The sequence below is a fragment of the Canis aureus genome, chromosome 1, assembly GCF_053574225.1.
Source record: "Canis aureus isolate CA01 chromosome 1, VMU_Caureus_v.1.0, whole genome shotgun sequence".
In the NCBI taxonomy this organism is placed as follows: Eukaryota; Metazoa; Chordata; class Mammalia; order Carnivora; family Canidae; genus Canis; species Canis aureus.
The window spans coordinates 65,150,130-65,175,132 of NC_135611.1; the positions used below are offsets into that span (position 1 = coordinate 65,150,130).

General features: G+C 43.4%; 1 protein-coding gene, 1 long non-coding RNA gene and 1 other non-coding gene across 3 annotated transcripts; 1 reads left to right on the plus strand and 2 right to left on the minus strand.

The window, feature by feature from the left end:
* The first annotated feature begins 353 nt into the window (after positions 1-353).
* HEY2 (hes related family bHLH transcription factor with YRPW motif 2) lies at positions 354-13,493 on the plus strand. Its single transcript, XM_077902361.1, has 5 exons — positions 354-536; positions 2,856-2,934; positions 3,069-3,152; positions 5,468-5,549; positions 9,648-13,493. The coding sequence occupies exons 1-5, from the start codon at positions 454-456 to the stop codon at positions 10,262-10,264; spliced, it is 945 nt and encodes a 314-aa protein (XP_077758487.1). The 5' UTR covers positions 354-453; the 3' UTR covers positions 10,265-13,493.
* LOC144316453 (uncharacterized) lies at positions 5,416-9,857 on the minus strand. Its single transcript, XR_013382404.1, has 2 exons — positions 9,728-9,857; positions 5,416-5,858 (listed from the first exon to the last, which is right to left on the minus strand). It is a non-coding gene; the product is annotated as an uncharacterized LOC144316453 (long non-coding RNA).
* Positions 13,494-24,568: 11,075 nt separating the features above from the next.
* TRNAE-CUC (transfer RNA glutamic acid (anticodon CUC)) lies at positions 24,569-24,640 on the minus strand. The gene has a single exon. It is a non-coding gene; the product is annotated as a tRNA-Glu (tRNA).
* Positions 24,641-25,003: the final 363 nt, after the last annotated feature.

Below are 25,003 nucleotides of genomic sequence, written 5' to 3' on the forward strand. Positions count from 1 at the left end.
CTTCTCGGTCAGACGGCGCAGGGGGCGGCGGCGGAGGGCGGCGACCCCGGGGCGTCCTCAGCCCCGCGCGCACGCTCGCCGCCGCCTCTCCCGCCCGCGCGCGCCGCTCCCGGAGCCGAGCTGCGCGGCCGCGTTCCCACGCCTCGGCAGGAGGCCCTCCGCGGGCATTGGCCAGCGCGGCCCCGCCCCCTCCGGCCGCAGCCAATCGCGGGCCACGCCGGCCCCGGGGAGGCGGGACCCGGCGGGGTGGGCGGGGCGGGAGGGCGCGGGGGGCCCCGCCCGCGCGGGGGGGGCGTGGCCGGCGCCGGTTCTTGCGGCCGAGCGCGGCGGCGGCGTGGGAAAGAGCCGCGAGGAGCCGACCGCGCCGCCGCGGGAGCCGCGCCTGCCCGGGCCCGGAGCGGGCGGGAGGGAGGAGGCGGCGGCCGCAGGGAGGGCGCTGCGCCCCGCGCCGCGATGAAGCGCCCGTGCGAGGAGACGACCTCCGAGAGCGACATGGACGAGACCATCGACGTGGGGAGCGAGAACAACTACTCGGGGTGAGCGCGGGCGCCCGAGGCTCCTCCGCGCCGCGGCCGAGCGCCGCCGGGGAAGCGGGAGCGCCGGGCGCCCGGGGGGCGAGCGTGCGCCGGGGTGGGGCGGGGGCCGGGGCCGCGGCCCGAGCGCGGCGCGGGAGTGGGGGGGGGGGTCCCCGCTGTCAGCGCTGCGGCGCCCCCGCCCCCGGCTGTGCGGGCGCTCCCGGGGCCCGCCGCGCGGAGACCCGGTGCACCGAGTGTTGGGATTTTTTTTTCTTTTTTTCCCGATTTTCCGGGAGACTAAAAAGAGGACTCTGCTTTGGGAGAAATGAAAAGCAATTTGCAATTTTAAGACTTAAGGGTTTTTGCGGTTTTAAGACGTTGAGGATGTTTGCGATTTTAAGACTTGAGGATCTTTCCGATTTTAAGGCGTAAGGATTTTTGCAATTTTAAGACTTGAGGATGTTTGCGATTTTAAGACTTGAGGATCCGATTTTAAGACGTAAGGATGTTTGCGATTTTAAGACTTGAGGACGTTTGCAATTTTAACACTTGAGGATCTTTGCAATTTTAAGACTCGAGGATTTTTGCAATTTTAAGACTTGAGGATTTTTGCAGTTTTAAGACTTGAGGATTTTTGCAATTTTAGCACTTGAGGATTTTTGCAATTTTAAGACGTAAGGATTTTTGCGACTTTAAGACGTAAGGATTTTTGCGATTTTAGGACGTTAAGGATTTTTGCGATTTTAGGACGTTAAGGATTTTTGCGATTTCAAGACATAAGGATTTTTGCAATTTTAAGACTGGAGGATTTTTGCAATTCCAAGACGTAAGGATTTTTGCAGTGTTAAGACTTACGGATTTTGCAGTGCTCAGACTTTTCCTGGTTGACTTTGCGTGAGCGGGCTGACGGGCGGGTGAGTGACAGACGCTGGCCGGGGCCGCTCGGGGCGTGGATCACCTCTCAGGGCTGCTGGTCCTCCAGTCTGCAAAAGATCGGGGTCGGGACCGCAGAAGCCAGACCTCCACTTTCCAGCGACGGAGGGAGATTACCGAGGCATTTTAATGCCAAGGCGGGTCAAACGATAATTGCCTCTAATTGGCATCCCCGCAAGCTGCTTAATTATTTATCTGCAGCTGCCACTCAAAGAGCAAAATTCTTGCTACCTGCGGAAGACTGGTTTTCTCTCCGCGTCGCTGTTCTGAGCACAGACGGACGAAAGTGTGAAAGCAGCAGCAGCAGCAAAGACATTTATTTACGTGAAACGTTGTTTGCAGTTATCTTTTCATTATTAAAGTGTGCGTCATCCTAAAAAATAAGATCTGCACCACAGAAGTCATGTGAAAGGCGAAACCAGGTTGGGATGGTGTGGGACTGAGGGGGACACTTAATTCAGAAATCAGATCCAGAAGTGAGAAGGTGAGGTAATAAGAACCTGGTGTGTGCAACAGTGTTAAAATGAAAGAGAACAAATAACAGGAACCCGGAGAATTTGAGAACATAAAGAAGCATAGAAACCGTGAATTATGAAGAGAAACATGTACAAACTGGAAAGGATGCTGGAAAGGAGCTGTAGGTGACAAAGTGATCTGATTGAACTTTCGATACAAAGTATCTTTTCACTAGTGAACTCAAGATGGACCGCAGCGCCTGGAGGTTTAGGCTTAGGCTGAAGCCTAGGGGATACCTCCAGTTTCCTTCTCAAAGTAAAACGTTTGCCTCGCAGTTGATCCGATTTTAATTTCCCTGGATTTACCTTGGGACCTTCTTTTGGAAGATTAGCTCGCAAAACATGATATTTGTAATTTTTTTTTTTCCTTCCGTGAGCTCTAAGTTTTGAAATAGTTAACGTTTGACTTCTGTTTATTTTGAAGATTGCATCTGGGGACAACGGTTTGACATGTGATGACTGTCTGTCTGTTTGATAGCGGTGCTAAACGTGGCCTTTATTTCAAAACAGCTTTGCTTTGTCTAGTGTGTCTGACGGGAGGGCGGAGGAGGGATGCTATTGGAGAGTAGTTGATTTTTAAGAAACATTTAGGAGCGGAACCGAGAAGTCCTAAGACCTGACTTCTCTCTCTGACTGCTTGTAAGTTTTTCATTGCAAGACTTAAAAGTTTAGGGATGTTTTTGCCAGTGGATTTGGTGTCCGGGTGACTGGTTAAAAAAAGGGGAAGGGGCGTGATTCTTACCTGAAAACAAAGTATGTTAAAAGTAAGAATTAAGAGTGAAACAACACAGACCTGAACTGTGCACTCAATATTTAATGGGTGCCATGAAGTACCCAGAAGAAGCCATTGTTATGTTAATGCAGCACCTGACATACTGTTCCTATTTCATAGGCAAAGTACTAGCTCTGTGATTAGATCAAATTCCCCAACAACAACATCTCAGATTATGGCAAGAAAGAAAAGGAGAGGGGTATGTGATTTTTTTTTCCCTTTTATTTCATGTAGTCCAGCCTAATGTGTAACAGTTGTATTCTAACATTAGGAGTAATTTTATCATTTGTGTCTTCATAAACTTTTGTTGTTGTTTTGCTTCCTTTGGGATAGATAATAGAGAAAAGGCGGCGAGATCGGATAAATAACAGTTTATCTGAGTTGAGACGACTGGTGCCAACTGCTTTTGAAAAACAAGTAAGCTACCCTCACCCCTAACCACCCCACCAAAAGGCTCAAAAAATCTGATTCTCTCATCTGGGAATGTGGGTTCTTGTTAAAGCTCATTAAAATAATGGTGTATGTGCCCTGATCTGGCACAGAGCAGCTATTTCAATAAAATGCTTTGTTGTGGCAAAACTATTAAAAACATAATCCATCATGAAGTTGAAAAACATTTCCATTCTTCAGCTTATTTTTCCCTTAAGGGTAACAGTGTTCATGCTTTCTCTGTTCTTTCTATGAAGACCAGTAGTGGTTTTGTTTAAAACTGAGCTGTACGTCGTACTGTTTTAAAAAATATATCCTGTGAAATTTCATTTTTGTGTCAAACGGTTAAAAAAAAACTGCTTTTGATTTTAAACATAACCAAAGTCCAGGAAGTAACATCTCTAGCTCTATTTCCTAAATGATAATACTAATACGAGGTTTTTGTTTTAGTTTTGTTTTGTTTTACAAAATCACTTGGTTTCATTTTTAATTCCTGGATTAATAGAATGCTCTTCCATTCGGGAATACCATTTTCTTTTGGAAGTTTGGTAAAAATAAAACTAGCCATAAATTTCCTTTTTCAGAATTCAAGGTATTCCTTTGCCAAAAAAAAAAAAAAGAAAAGAAAAAGATTTTGCACACTTAGAAGAGGAAGAAGCCAAGTGTTTAAATCTTCCTCTGTCGTTTTGGAAAAGTTTTGTATCTCTTGCCACAATGGCACAGATTTCTAAGAGCATCTTTCAAAGACTATGGCATCATATGCCATTGAAAATACTTTCAATTTAATTCAAATAGGGTAGTTGTTTGTTTATTTCATTTCATTGTTTACTTCATGAACCACAAACATACAGCAAGCCCTACAAAGCCCTTGGAAATTATCCAGAAACTGCAATTTTGTGATTAGGCACTTTCACTGAAACTACTATACATCTTCATGGAAATATTGAAAATTGACAGAAGTACAAGATGTACTATGCTCTCGATTATACATTTTTGAGAGAAAAAAGACACCTATATGCTACAGCTGACTTTAGTAAGCTAAATGTAACGCGGAATTTGTAGTTTTGATTAGTAGCATTTTTAATGACAATAGGCTGAAAATGAAAATATCAGAACAAATCAGTGTTTTCACTTTGAGGACTGGGATGCATGCAATTTTGAAGAACAGTCAGTTTGGTGATTTTTCCCCCCCTTAGTTTGTTAGTTTTTTTTTTTTTTTTTTTTTTTTTTTTTCTTAAATGTCAACTTAAAACAAACCTTAAAAGCAAACCTCAGTTGTTTGGCAGTTAGTTACCATAAACACTGGCTTTCCCATTTGCCAAGCTTGGCTACCAACCCTAGTGAGCTGGCCCTGTCACAGTATGATTAGAAGAGTGTTCTTTCTAGCAGCTTAAATAACTCTGGCACTCTCACCATGTACAGGGTGCTGATAATTTTCACAAAACAAGTAGAGCATAGGAACCTGAAAAAAACTTCAGTTTCCTTTTCAAAAAGACATATTGATTTAATTATTTGGCTTTTCCAAGAAATTAGAAGCCACCCACAGTCCTCTGAGGCAGTTCAAGGTGGCACATTTGTATTTTAGCTGGTTTCCAGAGATTGCCTTATTTTAAAAAGTAGGACATGTAGATCTATTTCCAAGACATTAAGAATTATTTTAAAGAGTTCAAATATCTTTAAGCACTTCTGATGCTTACTAGATAGGTAGTAAATTATGCTTTCTTGTTTATGATCTTGGAATTTACAGTGACACCTGCTGGTAATTTTTGGGAAAAAAAAAAAAAAACCCTTAAAAGACTTCCCTTTTTTATTTTTGTGTCTGCTTACCAGTGGTGTGCCTTAAAGACTTATTAGAACTTTTTATTTTTGAAAAAATCTAATTTACAAGGTCCTGTTTCCTTGTCCTTCAGAGTCAGAGTCAACTGATCTAGACTGCAACATTATATAAGACTATTGGTAGTCCCTTAATGAAATACAGGATAGAGATTGGATGTAAGGTTTGAGATTTTTGCAAATGTCAAGAATCGTTTCAGCATAGTGATCTTAGGAATATAATTATTCTTATGATTAAAAATTTATTTTTAGGCCTTTTCATCTTTAAAAGATAAATTGGCAAATATCTGTCATTGGGTGTGACATAGTAATTATCGTTTACACGTAAAGTTTGCAAAGAACTCGGATGTTTCTGTGAAAAACAATTAAACTTCGAATTTTCTCGTGAGAAGAAAAACTGAGAATCCAGCGTAAAATGTTCCAAATCAGTTTCCATAGAACTTCTAAGACTTTATTATTTATTTATGCAGGGATCTGCAAAGTTAGAGAAAGCTGAAATACTGCAAATGACGGTAGATCATTTGAAGATGCTTCAGGCAACTGGGGGTAAAGGTAAGTAGGTGACTTCATTTTTACCCCCTTTCACCTTTCTCTTTTCATCCCCCCACCCCCCCCCCCCCCAAGAGTAAAGGAAAGTCATAGTTGAACAGTTCTTTAACAAGCTGAGATAGGAGGTCCCAGATTAAAGCTGTGGAAATCAATGCTAATGGCAGGATTGAACTCGTGGGAAAGAACTTCTGGAACAAAAGAAGCACTTGACCCTGGGCTTGTGTTTGCTTTTATAATACTGTGGGAGTAAAGCTTCATTCACAGCAGCCTGGTCACAGATTTGTTTGGGACCTCAGAAGCACATGCTGGAATCTGTACAGAAAGACAAAACAAACACACAAACATCCAAACATAAACAGGAGGTTAAAGGCAATCTTTTTCTCTTCTTCTTTCCCTTCCCCCGAAACACCCCTCCCCTCCTTAAATCAAGACTAGGACTCAACATAATTCAGCTATTCCAGAGGAATTGACTTCAGAATTATTTTCATATTTTGGTCGGTCTCGAGTTGATACCAGACAGAGCAGTTGAAGTTTGGGTAGTGAATCTCTGTAACTGCAAACTATTAATGGAGCGGAGTCATTCCTGCAGAGGGCAAACAGGAACGGGTACCCCGGGCCCGGTGGCCTGGAGAGATGTCTTCTGTACTAGAGAGTGATTTAGGAAAGAATCATCCAGAAGTCAAAGATGGACCCTCCTGTCATGTTAAAAATAGTCTTGAGATCCTGAAAGCTGTAATATTCATTCAGATTCAGATGTGATCCGTCTTCTCACACATTACTCAGACTTGAGTACCTTTCCACCTGTCAAGCAGGCCTTTGTGTTCACCTTAACCAAGAGTGTTTTGTTATTTAAGGTATTTGACAGCTGGGTAGACAGAGTGTACCACCACCACCAGGGGCTGAGTGCTGCCCTCCACCATGGCAGCTTCTCCGCTCAGGATTAGCCTTTCATGACGTCCTATCACAGCATGCCCTACATTGGAGCAGGGGCAAAACTTTGGAGGGAAATAGCCATTTACCAACTGCTGTGGAAGTCCTTCAGGATTTAAGTCCAGCATGGCCATATAGCCGAGGACCTGTGGAACACAGCCCTGGCCTTCCTTCACAGTCTTTTTAACTGTATGAGGAGGGGGATGTAGTCGCTGTAAAGAGAAGCCCTCATGGTTTGACTTAACCTCAATTGCACCTTCTCTAGAAACCATCCTGAATGGGTATGGAATTGTATTTCTAAGCATTAAGATCCTCAGCATAGGATGCTAAAACTCTTACATCACAGAGAAGAGAACTGGATGAAATCGTAGAAACCAGTGATCCATCCAGCTCAGTGGCCACTGCCTCACCTCTAACCCAAGACAGAAGTGTTCTGCTGCACTGTGAGGTCTGCACTGCATTCATTCTGAGCTCTAAAGCCCCTCCAGCCCCGTGATTCTGTCCCTGCACCTGCCACCTCAGGAGTGTAGGAGACTGACTGAGTCAGTAATGGTGCAGAAACAGCAGTTCGATTGCTCTGCCTCTCTCGGTGATGTCCACCACAAGGCTAAGAATTCTTATCAGGGCTTCAAATATTTGGCATGAGCTATACTTCTAAAGCGTAATATTGTTCTTACTCCTTATTATAAAAACTAAGTTCCATTCTTGGTTGCTATTCTTGGCTACCTGAACAGTCCTAAAATTCATCCCAGAATAGTTTGTGAACAGACATTACCAAGCAAGTTCCATACAAGTCTCCTGGCTGCCAAGGCATTAGAGAGGTCATCCACAGGAGAAAGTGTGGGCCTTGAAGAGGAGGGGCTGGCAATGTGAGCTCACATCATCTAAGACTCACAAGTGCTGCGGGGGCCTCACGGTGTAGTGGTGGAGGGCACAGACTCTGCAGTCCGGATGCCTGGTTTCAAATCCCAGCTCTGCGTATATTAGCCCTGTGACCCAGGGTACACTCCTTACCTCCTTGGAGCCCCCGTTTCCTCATCTGTACAATGAGGACAGTGATAGTGACTGCCTCACAAGGTGGTTGTGAGTTTATTCACTGAAAGCCATACAGCAGTGATGGCACAGGGAAGTGATATGGACCGGGATGCTTTTATTATTGGCCCAAGATTATTCCCAAGAGACAGCTGCTCATGGTCATTTCCCTCTGTGTTCAGCAATAGAATAGAAATTGCACAATTTATATTCCTTAATACACAACAGAGAACTCAGCCCTATATAACTACATACAGCTGGCCGACCACAAATTTCAATCACTTTGTGCCCACTCATGAAAATTCTTGGAAGCCCCCGGGGTTCCAATTCTGTTGGTTCATTCTTTACTGTCCGTCTTGGTATTGCAATAGCTTCTAGAGAGGATTTAGAAGAGTAACTTAAATATCTAGATCCCTCTGTGTTTCTAGACTGTCTTCTGTTCATTGCATCCCTCCTTCTCATGAAAATTAGAAGCTTGAAAAGCCCAACAAAGAACCCTGAGGGTTCTCCTGTGAAACCTTTCTTTGGAGGTGCCTTTCTTCAGGGAGAGCTTTCCCTCTTAATCCCAGGGACCCTGTTGCTAACTAAGCCAAAGTCCTGGGATGATAACTAGGTTTGCTGCTGATCTTCCACGTTTCATGATATTCTCTTATATCAGCTTTGTGCTATTATTGCTACTGTTTTAATGGTGTGTATTTTTGCCCCAACTGTCTTTTTTGGCACTTCCAGATTTCTGTTGATATTCTAGCTTTGGGAGTTTGAATATTGTGACCACTATTTCTCAAATGCTTTTGTCACAGAATAAGATGGTTTAAGTTTTAGTAGATGATAAACGAAACAGGTAATACTTTGATCAGCAGAAACATGAAAAAGATAATGTAGTAAATGCCTTAGGAAAAAATAACTTTGAATGTAAGATTTCTCATTTGTACATACACCCATCTCCCAAAACTGAGTTTAATTTGGAAGTCACTAAAAAAAAAAAAAAAAAAAAAAAAAAAATTGTTGCAAATGGGAAAGAATCTGAAAAGGATACATTTGTGCACATTAGAGGTCACTCATTCCAAGTGGTGCCATTTCCCCAAGTGTCTGATTAGTATTCTACTCTGAATTGGCACTGGTAATAATGGCACATCACTATTTTCTATCTAATGTATTACCCTTTGGATAAAAAGGGATTCTCGTAAATAAGACTCCGTTCCAGCCATTTTTACGATAGCAACCTTAGGTGTGGAGTTTGCATGCATATACACCGAAAAATCAATACACATTTTTTCCCCCTAGGGTGGATGCCAGGAAAATAGAAGTTAGCCAGTGTGGGAGGTGGATGTTTGAATCTCAGGAAAGCGAGGAGCTGTAGGAATCTCGTATCCGTCCAGCAGGCTGTATTGCCTGAACAGAAAAATGGGATCTTCAGAGAGCAAACCCTCCCCTACAATGTTCATTTTCATCAGATTTTTTTTTTCATGCAGAGTAAATGACAGGCGGTTTTCCCTTTGATCGAGGTCATGAGTCAAGAAGCACTGATGGATTTATTCAGAGATTCTAGCACATGTTTTTCAATTTATTTATGATGGGGGGGAGGGGCAGAGACAGGCAGAGGGAGAAGCAGGCTCCATGCAGGGAGCCCGACATGGGAGACTCGATCCCGATCCCGGGTCTCCAGGATCACGCCCTGGGCTGAAGGCGGCGCTAAACCGCTGAGCCACCCAGGGATCCCCAGATTCTAGCACATTTTTTTTAAAAAAGTCCTCCAGCTGCTGAGACGCACTGCACGTCTCTGTCAGCGAGGCCAAGAGGGAGGATGCGCGAGATGCGCCCTCTCACCCCCAGCGCAGGGCCCCTGCAGTTCCTGGGGAGCCTCCCTGTCCGGCAGCAGAGAAGGCGAGGACCGTCCCATCTCCGCCCCCGCCCCCGTTTATTTGCACGGAGCTGTGTGCACCTGGGGGCTCCGGCCGGGCCGCCGGGGAGCAGGCGGCGCTGTGCCTGGCGCGCACGCGCACTGCGGCCTGGCCGGGCGCCTCCCGCGGGCAGCGCGCACCTGCGGCCGCTCCCGCGCGGCTCGTTCCGGGATGCGGGGCGGGGCGGGGCGGGGGGCCTCGCGGTGACGCCCCGGCTCTCCCGCCCCCCCCCCCCCAGGCTACTTCGACGCGCACGCCCTGGCGCTGGACTTCATGAGCATCGGCTTCCGGGAGTGCCTGGGCGAGGTGGCGCGCTACCTGAGCTCCGTGGAGGGCCTGGACTCCTCCGACCCGCTGCGGGCGCGCCTCGTGTCGCACCTGAGCACCTGCGCCTCGCAGCGGGAGGCGGCGGCCGTGACGTCCTCGCTGGCGCCCCGCCCCCCGCCGCCGCCGCAGCCCTGGGCCGCCGCGCTGCCGCCGCTGCCCGCGCTGCTGCCGCCCGGCCTGCCCGCGCCCGACGGGCCCGCGCCGCTGCTCGCCGCCTTCGCGCACGCCGACTCGGCGCTGCGGCTGCCCGCGGGGGCGGGGGGGGCCGCGGCCGCCTGCGCGCCGCTGCTGTCGCTGTCGGCCACCGTGCACGCGGCCGCCGCCGCCGCCACCGCCGCGGCGCACAGCCTGCCCCTGTCCTTCGCGGGCGCCTTCCCGGGGCTGCCCCCGAGCGCCGCGGCGGCCGTGGCGGCCGCCACCATCAGCCCGCCCTTGGCCGTGGCGGCGGCGGCGGGCCCGCAGCCCGCGGGCGGGGGGGCGGGCGGCAAACCCTACCGGCCCTGGGGGACCGAGGTGGGAGCCTTCTAGGCGGCGCGGGGACGCGCGGGGACGCGAGGCCGTGGGAGGCGCAGACCACCCCCCCCCCCCGTCCCCGCCCCCGGGAGGTGGGCTGCTACCTGTTTGTCCCTTTGTTTGCTTCTCTCTCTTGTCTCGTTCAAGGCAGCTTGGGTCACTGACCTCAGCCACTTTCTGAGAACCCCGCACTGGTCGCCTGTGTAGACGTTTTTCTGGAAAATGCATGCACTGTACCATCCAGCAGGGCGTCAGAAGGTGTGAATTGGGGAAGAAAAACAACACACACACACACACAAAGAAGGCAGCTTGGGTCACTGACCTCAGCCACTTTGTGAGAACTCAGCACTGATCGCCTATGTAGAGGTTTTCCTGGAAAATGCATGGACTGTACCATCCAGAAGTGCGTCGGAAGGTGTGAATTGGGGAAGAAAAACAACACACACACAAAAACAAACAAACAAAAGAATGCAGCCTGGGTCACTGACCTCAGCCACTTTCTGAGAAGTCCACACTGGTCGCCTATGTAGACGTTTTCCTGGAAAATGCATGGACTGTACCATCCAGCAGGCATCAGAAGGTGTGAATTGGGGAAAAAAAACAAAACACACACAAAAGCAAAAAAAAAAAAGGCAGCAGCCTGGGTCACTGACCTCAGCCACTTTCTGAGAAGTCCACACTGGTCTCCTATGTAGACGTTTTCCTGGAAAATGCATGGACTGTACCATCCAGCAGTGCATCAGAAGGTGTGAATTGGGGAAGAAAAACAACACACACACAAAAACAAAAAAAAGAAGGCAGCCTGGGTCACTGACCTCAGCAACTTTCTGAGAACTTGGCACTGGTCTTCTATGTTGACGTTTCCTGGAAAAATACGTGGACTGTATCATCCAGCAGCGCGTCAGAAGGTGTGAATTGGGGAAGAAAAACAAACACAAACGCAAGCAACAACACCAACAACAACAACAAAAAAAAAACAAAAAGCCCTGACTGGATTCTCTCCACACTAGATGGAAAAGCATACGCGTGTCTCATAAGTGCCTGAGCTAGTAAAAGTCTTCTTCTGAATTAGCTGACGTTGCACAAGTAAAGAAGAGCCTAGAGGTGAGGGTAAGAAAGGAAAGCCACGGAAGGCTTGCATTAGGCTGCAGACGTTTTAATGAAGTGCCAGAAAAGAGTACTCTATTGAAACCAACAGGTTTTTATTGGCCAAAAGGATTGCTGAAAATAATTTTCAAGTTGAAAAAAAACTAGTTTTACCCTTAGTTGGCTTTTTTTGTACAGACTTGCCTGCCAAGTGGCGACATTTTGCAATGCATTGGTATAAGCAATTATTCCATCATTGCTCGGATTAAGCACCATTGCTGCCCTGCCTGCAAGCGTCCCCACCTCCCACCCCCCACCCCCCCGGGGCCCTATTTTTTATGGCTCAAAATATGGTGCCTCTTTATGTAAATCATACATGTAGAGAGTGCACCTGAGAGCGTTGCCTACCGTGTGCCCACCTGAAGCTATTTGATTCAGGCCAACTTGAAAATTCTCCAGTTTGTAAAAGTTTAATTTATTGTTTCATTTGGACTATTTTTACATATTTATCCTCTTCATTTTGTCCTGATAATGTGTAATATCTATTCTTGTCACCCTTTGGGAAAGGTTGCATTTCTGGAGGTGATGAGACAGGGAGAGAGCATTGGGAAGAGAAAAGCCACGATTTTTAAAAAATGCTCTTTGTCAAGCTCATGATTGCATTTGATCCCAAATCAAGGTGAATGTATACAATGGGATGTACATAAATTATTTTTGTTCATGCCTAGACTAGTGCTACATAGTGGTGTTTTTCTTTTTTATTTTGTTTAATGACAAAATAATCTCTTAATACATTGAAATTGAGCACGTGAGATTTTATGTTTGAAAGATAAAGACACAGCATGTATAATTATGCACTTCATTTCTCTGCTGTGTGGAGAAAGCAATAAACATTATGAGAATGTTAAACATTATGCAAAATTATACTTTTTTAAATATTTGTTTTAAAATTACTGTACCTAGTTTTTTTTTGCATTACTTTGTAACCTTTTTTCTATGCAAAAGTCTACATATCACTAATTAAATGAAGTCCTTTTTGACTATTTTTATGTGGATGAGTTGCTTTGCAGAATAGAAGGTTGACATGAATTTCAAGCAAGGCCTTCCTTCACTAACAACTTAAGCCGTGGCTTTTCTTTTTCTCTTTCAGAGTCATTTAATATAATTCACAGCTTGCCTGAAAATAACATTTATCTGAGCTTGTAAATCAATTAAGCATAGGCGAGTATGACGTTATTTGGAGACAGGAAGTGATCAGTTTCCTCTGCCTTTTATTCTCAACCATGTTCTTGGAAGAAAAGTGCAAATACAAGAACTCCAAATAATAGTAAACTGAACCTAGGATAATAAGCTAGAATGTGTCATACATTTTATAACTCAAAAATGTTTGTAGAGGGTTTTTAAAACATCACATGCATACATGATTAAGCATACACATGCTTCCTGATGGTAAATCCTCTGTACCTACCTCAATGAAACTTTTTTTTTTGATGCTGTAGAAATTATGCACATATCTCTCCCTCTTCGATGAAGCCTAGAAGAGATTATTTCAGTTCCTGAAGCTATTGGGCCAAACATGAAAAAAGAATAATAAAAAAAAAAAGAATGTTTTTATTCATATCAATTATGCTCACAGTTAAAGGAAAAAGTACAAGGTGTCTTACATTATTGTAGTTTTGAAAAATTAAGTATATAGTTTTTCTAATTTTTGTCTGTAAGTGGATTAAAAAAAAAATGAGCAAAACCAGATCGCTTTGTTTCTCCTGTCTGTAAGTTCTGTGGTTATTGTATCTTCAATTAGCTCTGATGGAATTAGGTAGTAAATAAGAAAATGGATTTAGTAATATTTGAAGTTTGCTTTTTAATCATGATTTGTGGACAATGGGCATGGAAATAATTCTTATTTTAAGATCTAATAGCTGATTCTGTGCCTGTTGTAATGTCAGCATTCAAAGCATTTCCTTTCCTTTTTTGGAATGTAAACCATTTTAGAGATCAGGAATTTTTATTTTTAATTTTGATTAAATATTTTAAGATAAATCCTCTTCCTCCTTTCCTCCCTTTCTTGTCCTCTTTTTTCTTCTTCTATGTTTTTCCTTCCCAGGTACATATGGCTTGTTATTTTTCCAATTAAATGATTAAAATATTTGCAAAACAACTTGCCACGTAGTTGCTAAGGGTTGTCATAGTTCTGAAAGATAATCGTTGTCTGTAATTTTGGTCATGGGAAGTTAATTGGTTCTTGATAAATGTTTCATATCAGCTACTAACATCACATTTCACTGTGTCAAAAAAACAAAATTCAACTAAGTAAATTAAAAGATCAAATTGGCTTTAGTCAACAGTTCATGAATTGGGCAGTTGGGCAGCATCCCATCTAACAAATAGAAAGGAGCTTGAAGAAGCTGTACAAAATGAAAGGCTTTTATAGGCAGAAGGGAGCTGAAAAAGGAAGTCTGTAACAAAGAGTATTGTTTCCGGCAAGGTCACCTTCCTTTGGGGAAGGGGCGGGGATCTGTCATGCAGATGACCTCACTGGTACTGATCGGTTATTTCCAGATTGACTGGTTAAAGTTCAGATATTAAGTCTTGTTTTGCTGATGAGGGGCTTGCACAAGGGACTCCATTTTTGGCCTGTTGTTTCTTTTTAACAACTGTTTCCCATCTTGGATTCAATGTTTTGTGAAAGTGGTGTTCCACCTTTAGAGGTGGTAATTTTCTTGTTTTCTCCCAAAATAGAAAAAAATTAGTTTCTATGGTCCAAGGGGAAAAGAACTTCTAAAGTTTAATGTATTGGTGGCTTTTATTTATGCAAAAATTAGTTCCAAAATTAACTCAAGGGATTTTTGGTAGGATTAAAGGAAAAGTGACATTCTTTTGAAATTTGGTTTTCCCCAAAAGTTAAAAACTATATGCATACCTAAAGGTTAAAAACAAAACAAAACAAAACAAAAAAAAACAATTTAGTTGATACGAACAAATTTTATGTAATACCTTATAAAGCAGTCTCCTTTTAGAGAACTGCAAAATGGGGCAGAAGGCTGGGAGATTTTCTAGAATAAAGAACAAGGAAGAGAAAAATGGAAAAAATCTGGCAGGTTATACAATCAACCTTGTTTAGGGTGAGAAGGCTCAGAGTTGGCTTGGCATTGGGGGATTGGCTAACTGGATATACTGCATTTGTGGTCAAGTGGAACATTCACAGGGACTCAAAATTTATCTGAAGTTCCATTTACTGATGCACCACCTGGGCAGGAGTGGCTCCATCTTGGGCCTCCAAATGTATTTCTTTTCTTTTTTTTTTTTTTTTAAGATGTTACTTATTTATTCATGAGAGATGCAGAGTCACAGGCAGAGGGAGAAGCAGGCTCCATGCAGGGAGCCCGACATGGGACTCGATTCTGGGTCTCCAAGATCACACCCCAGGCTAAAGGCGGCGCTAAACCACTAAGCCACCAGGGCTGCCCCTCAAAATGTATTTCAACACCAACTAAAACATAGTTCTGTATTTCACATCAGGGAGCCAAAAGGTATTTATTGAATGACTACTGTGCACAGCAATGTGTGTACAAGTTGTTCCGAATGGCAGGTAGTAGCACGTGCAAATGTGCTTCTGTAGCCTAACAATGACAGATACAGCTGTCACTCTAGCTATTCACAAGGATCCTCAAAAGAAGGAGGTGCCATGAGAGTGAGACAAGGGGTTTCTGACAACTAGCTGGAGAGGCCTGTTGTTCTTTTCGGGATCTTTTGCTATTACAAATGTGATAATCCTATCATTTGAACAAATCTGAGGGACTTTTAAATTAAGTTGAAAATTTAAAAAGGTCAAATAGTAGCTAGAGTGATGGCACTAATGATCCACATGTACATATGTATTATAAGTCTTAAAGCCTTTTGGATTATCTTCTTTATATAATCAACTTACTCCTTTTTAATCATTACATGAATTCAGAGTAAGAGCAATCACCTTAGGTCATCATCACAAGCAATTTCCCTAAGTGTAAGACTCCATCAGTAACAAGATACACTATTGGTTTAAGGTCAGTTTTTAAGGAAAAGAACCACAACAGAACTTTACCCGTCGATCATAAGTCATCCCAATTTCCAGAATGTAAAAATGAAAGAAAAAAAATAAGGTACATCTTGGATTTGAGGCAATACCGTAGCATAATAACGTACTCCGACACAATTTTAAAAATCCATGGCTAGAGATGTACACTGATTAAAATGTGGCCGATTTAGCTTACTTTAAAAATATCTCATCAGGATAGGGCCCTAGACTACTTAATAATCTGGATTGACTTTGTAAGCCTAATGATCTAAAGATATATTTTTGAAGCTTTTCATGTTTTTATTGCCCAATAGGGCCATTCTCAGTTCTGCATTTTACTAAAGAATGGAATTTGACTTCCCCTTGTATTTCTTTTAAGATCTAAGCAATAACTGAGATTGTGAATATTTCAGCAACTAAAACAAAGCACTACAACAAATATGACATCATAAACTGTGACTATATCTCATATTCTTTGGAAGGATAAGTCTTTGAACTCAGATGGGAGAATTTAAAAAGAAAAAAAAAGCCCCTTAACTTACATCCATGGTCTTGTAAGAGGAGCCAGAGGCATATGAGAAGAGGTTCCCTATGTACCAGGTGGTACCTTCTCCCTCAGTTTCAACTTCAGAGAAAAGGCAGGAATCGGGTCCTCTGCTATAACTGACAGAACCAGTACCACCTAAGGCACAGGTCTAATAAAGAAAACATGTTAATACTAATGGCAAGTGTTGTTCAGGTGTCTGTGCTAAGTTCTGTGCTAGGGGTTTGAAATCTGTTGTTATTATCTTTGTTTTGCATATTGGAGAATAAGAGGTTCGTTGCCAAAGGTCACACTAGCAGTTTGAGCTATGACTCAACCCAGGCCTGTCTGATTCTTCAGCCCATACCTTGAACCTCGAGGCTATGGCTTTTGAGACTGCTTTTCCAGACTCAGACTAACCAAGAATATTTCAACCTGCCTAGAATCACTTTGAATTATTGACAGGAGTAAGTCTGTCTACTGTATAAGCATGAAAACCTACACCATCTTACCCTTTTAACATAGGAAAGGATTAAAAAAAAAAAGAAAAAAAAAAGAATGACCCCACTTTATTCCATCATATAGCATAAAAGGAAATCGTTTTTGGCACTTTCCCAGTTTTGACTTCTAACTCTCAAGCAGGTCATAAGAACTTTACCTTAATCAGTGAACTTGACCCTCAATGGCTACCAAAGAATATTCGAGGTGATTGGCAAAGGCGAAGCAACATGGTGAAGAACTAAATGAGGTGTCTCAGGGGCTCCTTGGCTGGCTCAGTCGGAAGAGCATGCAGCTCTTGATCTTGGGGCTTGTGTGTTCAAGCCCCAGGTTGGGTGTAGAGATTACTTAAATCAAAAAAAAAAAAAAAAAAAAAGATGAAGTATCTGAGTTAGTTGAGTTCGAAAAGAAAATAAAAACCCCAATCTCTCACTGTATGTAAAAGATAAGAGGTCGTGGCATGGCATGGAGGGGGACAAGGAGAATGCTGGATCATTCTGAATACTTCTACATCCCAGGTCCATCATGTCATAAAACAACACTCGTCATGTGGCCTAGAAAGACTCGCCCAGTAACCCATCAACAGTAACGATTCTTACTACCAGGAAGGGATTTTGAACTAGCCTAAATGCTTTGGCCTACAGGGAAGCATGCTTTTCCAGAGCAATTTACAGTTTATATGTGTATAGTTTTTAAAGAATCTTATAACCAGAGGCATTTTTATATGCCTCTAAGTTCTTAGTCTTCTGAGAACTGAATATTCTGTTTCCTTGACCTTAGTTATCATTCTGTTACTGTGGGAATGAAGAGATTCATGCATATGAAATGGATATGCATGTAATAGAATGCCTCCTAAGGTTTCTTGTTTTGTTTTTCTTAAGGGAGAGAAAGAGGTTGAATATCTTTGGCAAGTTAACCCTCAAGCCTCTTGCAGTAAGTGTGCACTGTGATAGTTTTGTGTTTTCGCCACAGTGATAACAAAGTCCCGTTTTCTCATGTGAAGAAACAGTATTTTGGGAAGAATGGCTATTATTCGTAATGTCTCATGTGTACGAGTGGGGTGATAAGTTTTAAATTGCTCAGAAAACAACTGAAACTCCTAAAACAACTGAGTATTTTAACTGAGTTAACCCCTCCGTTTGTGATTATAAGCTATCAAGCTGAATATTATTTACCATACTGTGAAACCCTGCTTCCTCGATCTTTCATCACTTCTTTTTAAAACTTTTTCCCTTAATTACAGAGAACGTAAAGACTTTTTTTTTTTTTTCACCCAAACAATCCGACTAGCACTTTGTGTGGCTGTTTGTGTAGACTTCCTCAATGGTTGGCCTCTTCCCTGTCCTGCTCTTCCCAGTCTGCCCCAGTACGCCTGCTTTAAATAGGCTTCCCCTGGAGTCTGGCAAGATGACAGAGATGTGCTCACGAGAGTCAGGAGGGCAAAACACAGGGCACTCAGACCATATTTTACTCTTGTCGTAACACATTTCTCTGTCACAGTCACACGCCACCTCCTAAACGAGAACTCAGACAGCCACGTGTTTGTGTCTCACAAGCAGCCACTGCTAGATTCATCTTATTGTCTTGGCATCTCTCTCTCAGAAAGATAAGCACAGCCCAGGACAAATGGCCAAGTGTCAAGCAGCGTCAAAGCCACAGATAGTCTGGTGTCCATCAGATGAGGGTACGGCCTAGCTCGGGAGGCAAGCATTGCCTTTGATGACAAACATCCTTTACTACTACAGTAAGGATGGTAAATTGGTGGGCCATTGTGCTCCCTTTCAAGGTTCAGTGAGCACCTTCACCCCAAAGATACCCGTAAGTCCATCACAACTGAATCAGTGAGCAGATGTAAGGCAAGTGTGTTGCACGGAGGGAACAGCTGTAAACGTCAAGTGCCTCCTGACCATGACCCTCATAGGAACAGGTCCCAGCAATGAACCGATGAACTATCTGACCAACGCTGACCAGTTCTCACAACAGAGAACACAATTCCTTTGATGTGACCCTCAAACCTCAAGCATGCCCAGAGCGGGAGCTACGGACAACATAACTCAATATAAATGCATTTAGTCACTTCTTTCCAAACGACAAGGTCCGGCAGGCAGCTTCCTTGCTCTGGGCATCAGAAGCTTGAGATGAAAAGAGAAAATTCACCATTGTTTGTCATCAGGATATGACACAGCAAGAAAAGTGATGGAAAAGCTATTTGTCTAATTGTTCCTTTAAAACGTATAGCTTAGGAGTTAAAATGGTCAAAAAATCCTCTGAGTGGATCCTTTACCGATACAGCAAAAACATATTAACAAGGAGATGGTTTGCTTAATAAGTGTAGCTTCATAGCCATATCCAGGAGAGTGCATGTTTAATTCATCAAATCAAGTCTATAAAGCCGTTTTGTTTGTTTTAAGATGTGGGAGCTTATTGAAATTCTTGGTACTCATTCAACAGATCACTTACAAATGCCTTGAAATCCATATTTATAATTCTCTATTTTATTCAATATAGATGCCACTTTTAAAAATCTCAACTCTTCAAGAAATGTAATAAATAGTATGATGACTAGGACAAGTTCTGAAATCAGACACATCAAGACACATCCTGAGATGCTTTAACTGTGAGAGTTTACACGTATTACTGAATCTGTGTAAGCTTTAGCTTTACTTTTTAATTAGTAAAATAGGATAAAAAAAGAAGAGCTATCTCACAAGAATTTTCTGAGGATTAAGTAAGATACTGTTCATAAGATCTGGTATGTAGTATACTACCAATCAATGGTAGTGTAGCTTATTCAAATTTAGTTTATTAAAAATGTCTTAAGACCCAAAATAAGTCTCCTTCAATCCCATTCACACACCTTTATTCAAATACATACCACGGTACTTCCCCAATACCTGTTTTCTCTAACGCTACATTATTTGCATGTACATTTTGCTTTACATAAATTTGCAGATTTACACAACTTCAGAGTTAGAAGAGCATAGCCTAGGCCAGTACTTCATTTTACGGATGAAGAAAACTGAGGCCCAGCCACATTAGATCATCTTTCCCACAGTCATGTGACCCCGATCTCCTGATTTCTAATATCTAGTTCTTTCCAAGACAACAATATAAACATTTTCTTTCATACCTTTTATATTTTAGATGCCAAGGCTTTTTATTTTGTTGCGGATGAGCTGCATAGGTTTATTGATTTGTTAAGAAATCATGCTTTATGTCTCCTTGTCTTCAAAAGGGATGGTTTTTAGACTGATTCAAAAATAAATACAATGGAGTCATGTTTCTTTAGTAGAAAGACCTTAAATCTAATGACTACAGCTGAGATGGAAATGATATTACCGTCTTTAAATGATGTCCTTCACCCTGAAAAAGCAAATCACACATACGTAGGTGAACAGAGTTGTGTCGCTCTCTAGCACCTAAGCCGGAATCTTTCCCAGACACTGGTGAAGCTGCAGATTTCCTGGCGACAGGGCACGGGCACCAGGCCACTGCTGTACCCACTCTCCTCCCTGTGGCTCCCCCAGTGCTCTTCGTGTGAAGGCAACATCCTTCGCCTCCGGCTGCAGAGCCATCTGTCACCTGCCCCCTTCTCCTCACCCTGCCCCACCACCTGTGACTTGCCATCCAGCCATCCTGGTTTTCTTTCAATCCGTGGGTAGTCCATCTCCTTGCTCTCTCCTGCTACCAGCCCCTGCACATGTTCCTCCAACTTAGAAAGTTCTTTTCTCTCCTTCTTACCTAGGTTTGTTTTTCAGCTCTCAACAGATGGATCCCTCTGTTGACCTCTCCAACTGATTCCAAACCTTAGCGTGGAACCACCTTCTCCTTACAGAATCTGTCAGTTGCAATTTAAATTTGTAATGATGTGATTATTGCCTGTCTCTACAACTACGTGAAAAGCAAATAATAGTGATTTGGGTTTTGCTCATATTAAGTCTCTGGGGCCTTTCTTTCTGACTTAGAAAAGAAACAGAAAGAAACCTCAACAAATATTTGCAGACATTAGTTAAATGAAAGAATACAAGGGTGCATGACTGGAGGAGAGACGAGTGACTAAATGTCACAAGCTGGGCCTGCATACTTGCTGCATTGGATTTTTTTGAATTGCTGCCCTCAAACTTTAACCTGGTAACACAGTGCAAGTAAAATCAAGCATGATCGTCGACATGAGAGGAAAGAAGGTAAAAGAATAAAAAATATGCCCTGCTGCTCCCCACGAATACAATAAACTCTAGATTTTAACTACACTCAACATTTCCACGGCAAGAATGGGTTACTTGGATTCCATGTGTCCAAGTGGGACTCATGAGTGTATGATGCCACCCTGTGGTTCGTTTTCACATTTATCACTTTTCAAAATGCACGAAACTTCCCTACTTTAGAAAAGCACGATTACAGCCAGATGGGCTGCCCAGAGGAGCGAGATTCTGCTCAACTAGACGTTGCTGGCAGGCCGTCATCCCAGAGCTTGCCCAAACCTGTCATTCATTCCTTTTGGTTTTTCATTTTAATTTAAAGATCGAACTGATGGAGAAAAGTAGTGTAAGCTATAAATAATCAAATGAGACTTAACAACTGTGTACACCCAGGCCAGCATTACCAGTACTTCAAAACCCCCCCGCATGTTTCTTGCCAGATCCTTCGTCCATCTTTTCTATTAGCCAGGATTAATCACCCTCTTGCTTTTCTTTATAGTTTGCCATCTGTGTATATATCTACCCATGAACAATATTTCTAGCTTAGCATTTTGAAGCTTTCTATAAAATGGAATCATTCTCTATTTGATTTGCTTTTAAGTCATATTTTTCTGGATTCAGATTGTCGACCACAGGAGCTGTAATCCTTTTATTTTCCCTATACTGCGGTATTTCACCGTATGGCTATACCACAATATATTTAGCCACTCCACCTTTGATGGACATTCAGGTTGCTTCCAGTTTGGGTCTATTATGATGGTGCTGCGGTCAACAATCTTCTATGTATCTTCCAGAGCACCTGTGCAGGGATTTCCCAGGGTTTGAACTGCTGGGTATGGGAATTTCCAGCTTTACTAGATAAAACCAAATTGTCTTCCGAAGTTGTTTTATTGCACCAATTTACACTTCCACATTAGCTTCTTAGAGTGTCAGTTGTTCTACATCCTCGACACTTGGTATTAGATTTTTTTTTTCATTTTTGCCACTTTGATGGGTGTAAAAAGGATCTTTTTCATTTCAATTTGCATGTCCTGATTACAAAAGAAGTCGATACTCTTTCAAAAATGTGGTGGTCACATATGTTTCTTCTGAGAAGTGCCAGTTCAGTCTTGTGCCTTATTCTTTTATTTATCCACTCAAGAGTCATTTGAATTGCTCTGATGTGCCAAGTACCAACACAGCCTAGAAGATACAAAGATGGAGGTGACACAGACATTGCCCTCACGGAGCTCTTGGCTGACTATCGCTTTAGGGCCTTCAGGCATCCTACCAAAAAACAAACAGTTTTTGACCATCAGTCACATGATTATCACTTTACAAGGCAGCACAAGTATATTTTATGAACTCTGACATCTAGGAATTCACAAAAAAACATAACTTACACAAAACTATAGCAAGCTATATAAAATACTATATATTGTTATATAGAGATACTGGAAATTCAGAGGATGTAATAAGCTGGTTAAAAAGCTAATCAAGTAGATCCATGGCTTAGATTTAAATTGCTTTCCTTTTATGTAACTAGTGTAAAAATATTATTTTTCTATAGCCTCTTTCTTAAAGGAAGACTATGAAAGAAAGCCCAAGAATCATCTTTAAGTCAATAAAATCGTAATGATCAAATGGAGATGTGGTAAAGATGATTTTTAAATAAATAAAAATCGTAATAAAAAAAGAACCTTTCACAAATCAACATGCTAGTACACTGTGTTTGCTGTTGAACTTATTTCTTAACTAAAAGGTTTTCACATCTTTCTATGGAATCTGGTAACCCCCAGAAACTACAAGAGTTGAATTTTAGTAGACTTGTCATGCTTAGAATTCAATTATATTTTTAAAAGAGAACCTGAAATGTCCTATAATTCCTCTTTGCTTCTATGCAGCACTCCCCATGAGCCATCCTATTTGTAAAGACCGCTCTAAAGAAGACGCCAATATGCTACCAGAAAATTTGTTGTAGTGTGGAGAGTCTTAAAGAATACAAGATTTAGGTTGGGCATATTGGGCTGCAGTCCTGGTTCCCCCACATACTTGTGTGATTTCAAATAGGTTATATAAATTTTCTGAGTCTGTGTTTCCTAAACTACAAAACAAGGATAATTGTTGAACTACTTGATAAAGTACTTGGTTTAGTGTTCAGAATCTGAAAGAACTCATTAAGTTGTAGACATTATTCAATTGACTCAGTGTAATTCTCTTTCCACTTCTCCTTTCACTGGAAATATAATATAACCTCCTTTCAGTGGTTCATACCAAAATAGAATTATGAGGGCTGAACATGTATAGGATTATTTTCAAGTGGAGTCCTAACAATCTACTTCTTGATTTGATTAAGTAATCCATTAATTTACTGCAAACCATATGTCCTATAAACCACTGTCCTAGATGCTGCTGAAAGTCCTTCACTTGATTCCTCCCCACCCTTGGTTTCTCCCGGGCATCTTAATATTCAATTATGTATCACCCTAACCCTAGATATATGATGATTTTGTGTTTAAAATGAAATGATTTGACAAGCCCAGAAAAAATGTTTTTGGTATGCAGCAAATAATCTTTTCTTTCATCTGTGCGGTGAGATACTTTCTATTCCTTCGTCTTTAAGGAACCTCCTCATATGTGGAATATCTGCAAACAGTCCTTCAGCATTTCTCCCTTTTTCAAAAGGACAGAACTGAACACGATATTCTGGCTCTGGAAAGCAGCAACTTTGTGCAATGTGTAGGTAATGTGATATGGTACTGCTGTGTCTAAATGACAATAGTATTTAGAAAGGTGTACTTATTTGACTAAAAATAATAATAGTATGGATGAAACACAATAAGGATGACACCAAGACTAAATAAAATTAAAACTCCGTTAAGAAATTAAGCAAACAAGAGAAATATCCTTCATGCTATTAATGAATACACTGCAATTTCTAGACTCTTTCTTCTGCTGCTCCTTTGACCGTGACTCCTACTGATTCTTCTTGTTTGGACTTCCCTACTTCGTCCTCCTCTGGCAGTAGTCCAGCCTGCAAACCTCCGCTCTTTATGCTGTGCTCATTCTCTTAGGAAGCGTTTCCACTCTTGAGCCTTCAGTTCTCCCACTCTTGGGCCTTCAGTTCTCATTTTACAGCAGAACTTCCTCAAAATCTATCATTATCAGTCAAAAATTTCGCTCCAGACCCACAGGAAAAGTTCACTTGGCTGACCTCTTCAAACCAAGTCTAAGTGTAACACAGCTTCACCAGGCTCCCAGTCAGCACCCTTTCCAAATCAATAGGCCATCTTCAAAACCTTCATCATGTTCTTCTTTGATTTTCTACACAACTGCGATAGGCAGTCCTTTTTGGCCCTTCCTGTGCTGGGGGCCACGGCTCTCCTCGTTCTACTTCTGGACATTTCTGCTGGAATTACCTACAGAGAACACGGTCAGCCCCGGGGAGGGGTGTGGGCTCCATCTCCCGTGCATTGCTCCTCCCTCCACCATGTTCTGAGCTCCGGTTTATTTAAGGAGATGAGCCCTGCAACAGACGCGTCCCCCACGTCCCCACCCACCACCTACTTACTGTCCTTCCTCTCCACCCACCCTCCTCTCTGTGCAGGCCTCCTCCCGTGCAGGTCTCCCGCAACCCCCACCTTTCACCTTGCTCCCTTCCAGCTCTGCAGTCCCGATCTGGGTACGGCGTCTCACCAGGTGCTCCAGCAGGAGGAACCCGGTGTCTACAGCCTCCTCTGTGCCGTCCCCACCCCCACCTCCCACCCCCACCTCCCCCACCCCCCCCCCCCCCCCCGCATCCCTCCTCCAGGGAGCTCGGTGGCACACGGAAGGAACCAGCCGCTGTACCTGGGCGGAAAAGGCATATTTTAAATATCAGATTAAACAACATTCAAACACGAATTCAACTTTTATGATGGAATAAAACTAGTATGGTAACTCAAAAGAATTTTAGGTGATCGGATTAGAAAAAGACGTGTTTCCCTGACCGGGAATCGAACCCGGGCCGCGGCGGTGAGAGCGCCGAATCCTAACCACTAGACCACCAGGGAACTTGAGTACAGCCTTGCCTGAAACGTATTTGTCACTTGAAGATCCCTGCGCCGCCCCGGCCGCGGGGGAGGCGCCGCCCGGAGCTCCGCCCACTCCGTCCCCGGGACTCGCAGGCTCCGAACCAGGCGGGTCCCGGCGCCGCCGCCTCCCCCGCAACCCGCGGAGGAGCCTGCGTCACCCCCGCTGACCCAGCGCGGGGCCCGGGGGTGCGGAACCGGCCTCCTCCGTCTTCTGAGCTCTCGGCCGCCCTTTCCGACCCTGCGCCCTGCCGGCGTCTCTCGGCTCCCGCGGGGTCGGGCCCTCCAGCGCCGCCCCCCACGTGCGGACGGACGGCTGGTCCCCGCGGGGAGCACCTGCCGGGG

What these genes read in the sequence shown, in the direction of transcription:
- HEY2 (XM_077902361.1), top strand. Translation starts at nt 454, where the DNA reads ATGAAGCGCCCGTGCGAGGAGACGACCTCCGAGAGCGACATGGACGAG. An exon ending in CAAGAAAGAAAAGGAGAGGG is followed by an intron (nt 2,935 to 3,068) that starts GTATGTGATTTT and finishes CCTTTGGGATAG; the next exon opens with ATAATAGAGAAAAGGCGGCG. An exon ending in TCAGGCAACTGGGGGTAAAG is followed by an intron (nt 5,550 to 9,647) that starts GTAAGTAGGTGA and finishes CCCCCCCCCCAG; the next exon opens with GCTACTTCGACGCGCACGCC.